We start from the raw sequence: 5,218 nt of genomic DNA, 5'->3' as shown, positions 1-5,218 counted from the left end.
ATGCTTCCAATAGGTTCCTTAATATAAGGCACTCAATTCCAGTCTTTGGCACGTATAAAACTAGTTGTAACCTTGTATTAATACGTGTTCTTATTTATCTCAAGAGTAAATTAATATAATTAATTGCAAGCAAATCCTAATTATATTACAAGTTTTTAACCTATATCAAGATAAAGAACGAGCATGCCTGTAATTTGAATAGTGCTAGTTTTTTTAAGATATGAAACGTGTCTCGCAATATAATTTAACTTTAATCAGATGTATGAACATTTCTAACACGTGATATATGACTCGTTAGATTGTAGTTGATCTGTTTGAGATGATTCAAATTGAGACAAGTCTATCAAATCAGATTCAAATCGATACGTTGTGATAAGCACGATAACTATAGAATTACTACTGGTCTAAAGTCCACCGAAACTATTACCGTAAATTCCGACGAACTTAATAGGCTAAAGCATATTATTTTATTTAGGGTTATTTCTCTAGAGGCCCCCTACTTTGTGACCAGCTTCTCGCATAGCCTCCTACTTTAGCAATAATACCGAGAAGGGCCCCTTTTTTCCGTTGCCGGTAGGTGTCTGATACTCTCTCTCCTCCATCTCATCACTTCTCTCTGCCACGTCAACTCTCTCGCCACGTCATCATCTTCTCCGATAGGGTCGCCGAACGGTCAAAAATTTCGGCGACCTTCATACTTAAAATATTTTTTTTTCTCTCTCTCTCTAAACAATCCGGCGAAGGGAAACCCTTCGCCGGTGGTATGTTCAAATAGACCTTCATGGTCTGTTCGAACAACCCACCAGTGCAGGGTTTCCCTTCGCCATATTGTTTAGAGAGAGAAAAAAATTTAAGTATGAAGGTCGCCGGCTGGTCGCCGGAATTTTTGACCGCCCGACGACCCTATCGGAGAAGATGAGGATGTGGCTAGAGAGTTGACGTGGCAGAGAGAGGTGATGAGATGGAGGAGAGATAATAACGGACACTTAACGATAACGAAAAAAATGAGACATTCTCGGTATTATTGATAAAGTAGGGAGCTACGCGGGAAGCTGGTCATAAAGTAAGGGGGCTCTAGGAAAATAACCCTTTTATTTATAACCGAGTTCAAACTCAGAGAAGAGAAAAACACCTCCTTGGTCTTCAGCATTTTCTACCACGTACATAGGCACAAACCCAATAGCCAATCAGGCAATCATCCCTCTCTAAAAAGTAAAACCTTATGTTATACAATAGTTTACTACTCCATTATATAAGTTTCTCCACATATATCACTACAATCTCCTCCCACCCTCTCTGTCTCTCTCTCTCTCTCTCTCTCTCTCTCTCTCTCTCTCTCTCTCTCTCTCTCTCTCTCTCTCTCTCTCTCTCTCTCTCTCTCCCACCTCTCTTTCAGTCTCTCTCAGCTGAAACCTATATTCCAACCCCAAATTTGGAAGATGTCTGTAAAATCTTGTGACCACCATTCGAGCAAGAAAAAGAAACTCTTAAGGCGATTATTCGCCTTATTTCTCATGTTCATAATAACAGTTCTCTTCATTATCCTTCTTGTCTGGTTAATTCTCCGTCCAACAAAACCTAGATTCACCATACAAGATGCAACTGTCTATTCATTCAACGTTACTCAACCCAATTTCTTGACCTCAAATCTTCAAGTCACAATTTCATCAAGAAATCCAAATGACAAAATTGGTATTTACTATGACAAATTAGATGTATATGCTTCTTATAGAAATCAGCAATTCACACTTCCATCAAGATTACCACCAACTTATCAAGGTCATAAAGATGTCAATGTTTGGTCTCCGTTTGTTAACGGTAATTCAATTCCTATTGCTCCTTTTCATGCTGCTTCTTTGAATCAAGAACAATCATCTGGTGTGGTTTTAATTAATGTCAAGATTGATGGACGGTTGAGATGGAAAGTTGGTACTTGGACATCTGGTCATTATCATATTTATGTTAATTGTCCTGCTTATTTAGCATTTGGTACCAAATTTAATGGAGTTTCCGTCGGTCCTGCCGTTAAGTTTCAGTTAAATCGAGATTGCTACACCGATGTTTAGATGTACGAGTTATTGTAAGTCAACTCTTCGTAATACACGACTTTCTCTTTCTCTGGATTTCTTCTTCTCCTTTTCCTCCGCCCTAGATCCATCTTTTTTCTTATATTTTATTTGAAAAGTTATATAGTAAACTCTTACTTTGAACTCAACGTATAATTTCGATGTAATGAATATTCACGTGGTACAGTTATATGTTGAAGCAACATATATAAAAAGATTGAAAGTGTACTGTCATAGTTCGGAATTGAATAATAACGCTTGAAGCCGTATTTTCAGCATGAGATTGTTAGATTAGAATATATTTTGTTTTCATTTTACTTGGGTTACAAGTTTAAGTTGTATACGCAAAAGTAACTATTTTACCATTGAAATCGATGATATGAAGTTCAATTATTGCTTCTGTTTCGTTGTGTGTCATTGATAGAGTATCAATCAATAGTTATTTACGAAAGAAGCCCTTTGAGGTTTTTCCCTTTTTGTTACTAGAACGTTTTCCTAATGACGTCTATTCGAGAACTACCACAATGTAACATTGACTTATACAAATTTTATAATTTAGTTTGAGCACTTTTGAAAATGTGGAAGAGTGATTATTAAAAAATGATGTTTCTTTTCAAATAATTGAACAAGTGCTTTTTTTTGTTGATAAATTGAACAAGTGTTATTCATCTACTTAAGATACTAATAAAGAACCAGAAGTATGTATTGAATTATGTGTTCATCAATAGATCTTATTTAGCAAACGGAGGAGACATATAGTTGCTCATTATGTATTGTTTTTATTTTGTCTTTACATTTGTTATTTTTAATTTAAAAACGAAAAAGTTGCAAGGATTGCTGAATATACGAAAATGATAAAGTAGTTTCATGAAGAAACAAAGTATCAAAAGTAAACTTAAAGTAAGAAAAGAAATTATCGACGTTGTTTTATTATTTTATTTCTGAAAACAAAATGATTATTTAATTAGAAAAATAATAAAATAAGAAAGTTTCAATATTATAACGATTACATAGAGGAACACATTTAAGCGAAAAACAAAAATCTCCTGCCTCGTAACCTTTCATATATGACGGTCTTTTCCTATTTGATAGAAAGGATCGATAGTTTTAGCCATCTAGGAATACACATATTAGTCTTCCTTAATAGGCTAGTGTATAAAGGTCACGGTTTAAAAAAGAGGAGAGGTTTAAATATGTTTTCTTGGACTTGAAAGAAGATTTTTGTAAGTGTGGAAACTAAATGGAATTACCTTTCAAGCAAAAGATAAGCAATAGTTAGGTAGTTGTTGAATCTTAGGTGAATTATTGAGTTTGAATGGAGATGGGAGATTATCATTTCTTAGGGGTCACCTAGTTTGCTTATAAAAAAAAAGCATAAGCACTTGTGATAATGTTTGTCTTTGGGCAAACACCAAAACAACATAAAATTTAAAAATAATTATAATGGATCAATCAAAGATTGAACGGTAGATATAGTTTAAATCTATTTAACTTTTTCTTTAGATGCTGGTGATTTCGTTAGAAAAAATGACTTTTTCTTTAGATGCCGGTGATTTCGTTAGAAAATATGATGAAGATCACAATAGAAACTCTCCCAAAAATATTGTGTTATTGATTCCATGAAATCTCAAATGTGAAAATTTTACCCATTAGGGTCATGAGGAGGGACTTGTCTATGGGGTTCCTTTCATGCCAGTCTCCATCAAGCGAACTCCTATGCCCACTAAAGAATATCAATTATGTAAATTGATAGCCTTGTGACCTTTGTCAAATAAGCAAAGGACAAATCTCAATTATACAATATTTTATATAGTTAATCAATTGACAAAGGTGATCCAACTCACTTACACAAACTGAAAGACAAAAAATTCTATTAAGCACTTGAAGACCCATCAAATTCATAATAGTTAGTATTTTTATGGAGATCATAGTTTTTGAGAGAAAGAAATTGATATTTGTACTTAATTTGTTTACTTAAACTCTCACTTTTTTTTCCCAAGGAGTTCCATAATTAATTTTACGACTAATTTTGTTTTGGTTTCTAATTTGCGACTGACTCGTCGTTTTAGTCCTATAAGTATTTGACAATTTTATTGGACCCCGAAAGACAAATAAATCCCAATTTTTTCTGAAACTATCTTTGGGGGCCAAAATTGAATTAATTCCAAAATAATTTAACAACATTAACACCACCTCATCTCTCCCTCTCTCTTCCATTTCATCACATCTCTCCACCACTTCATCTCTCTCTCCACCTCATCATCTCCTCCGACGAAGGTTATCGCCTGGTCATTTTTCTGGCGACCTTCAAACTTAATTTTTAAACTTTTTTTTTCTTCTTCCACTCTCTTCTCTTGTCCTTTCTCTTATTTTTTTTACTTCTCCCTCTACTCTCTTGTACAGAAAAGGGAGGGAGGATCTCCTTCATCGGAAGTCTGGTCACCTAGAAAGTATCCCCTTCTTGAATCAGAGAGAATAATTATTTGCTTTCCGATAAACCTATCGAAATGGTGATTGACCCATTCATCTCTTCTCAACTATAGTATATAAAAGTTTCAACCTAATGACCAGAGGGGCAAATATAAAAGACCTTGAAAACAAAAGACGACCGTTTAATAATCATTATTACAAATATGAATAGTTTTTGAATTAACATTCAAAAGTAAAGTACTATCACAATAAAGATACAAAGGCACTGACTTCAAGAAAATATATTACTAGAAACGCCAGAAGCTTATGATATCACATGGAACAACTCCACCAAGTTAAACTTGGAAAATCATATAAACTCATGTTTCTAGCCACAGGCACTAAAAAATATTTACAACCACTAGAAGCCATTACAAATCTAAACTGCAAATAATTAGAAAAGATAAACCTCTTCAATAAGAATATAGAGGAATAGAAGAAGATAAGGACATGTAAAGAGGGGAAGATGAATCTCTCTCTCCACTTTGGGTCTTGATGATGTCGGAAAGTCACTTCCCTAAAATAGTCATGAAAATTGTTATTGTACCTTCGGGTTACTATTCCTCCGTGTCATCAGTGAGGAGATGGGAGGAGTACTTGCAAAGACAAACTGATGCTCAAGACATTTCAGTGTTGCAAGTTGAGAGTCAATAAAAATAGAAGGGTAAAAATCATATCATTTT

At 34.3% G+C, this 5,218-nt stretch overlaps 1 protein-coding gene across 1 annotated transcript; it reads left to right on the top strand.

Annotated features, from left to right (window-relative positions):
- Nucleotides 1-1,314: 1,314 nt before the first annotated feature.
- Nucleotides 1,315-2,344, top strand: LOC147558580 (NDR1/HIN1-like protein 1). Its single transcript, XM_086660280.1, has one exon. The coding sequence runs from the start codon at nt 1,440-1,442 to the stop codon at nt 2,064-2,066; it is 627 nt and encodes a 208-aa protein (XP_086516406.1). The 5' UTR covers nt 1,315-1,439; the 3' UTR covers nt 2,067-2,344.
- The last annotated feature ends 2,874 nt before the right edge of the window (nt 2,345-5,218 follow it).

The sequence above is a fragment of the Eschscholzia californica genome, unplaced genomic scaffold, assembly GCF_041429995.1.
Source record: "Eschscholzia californica isolate CP2 unplaced genomic scaffold, dmEscCali1.0.p SCAF_2, whole genome shotgun sequence".
NCBI classification, from domain to species: Eukaryota; Viridiplantae; Streptophyta; class Magnoliopsida; order Ranunculales; family Papaveraceae; genus Eschscholzia; species Eschscholzia californica.
Note: the sequence above shows the minus strand (reverse complement) of the source record. Positions and strands in the feature narration are given on the sequence as shown.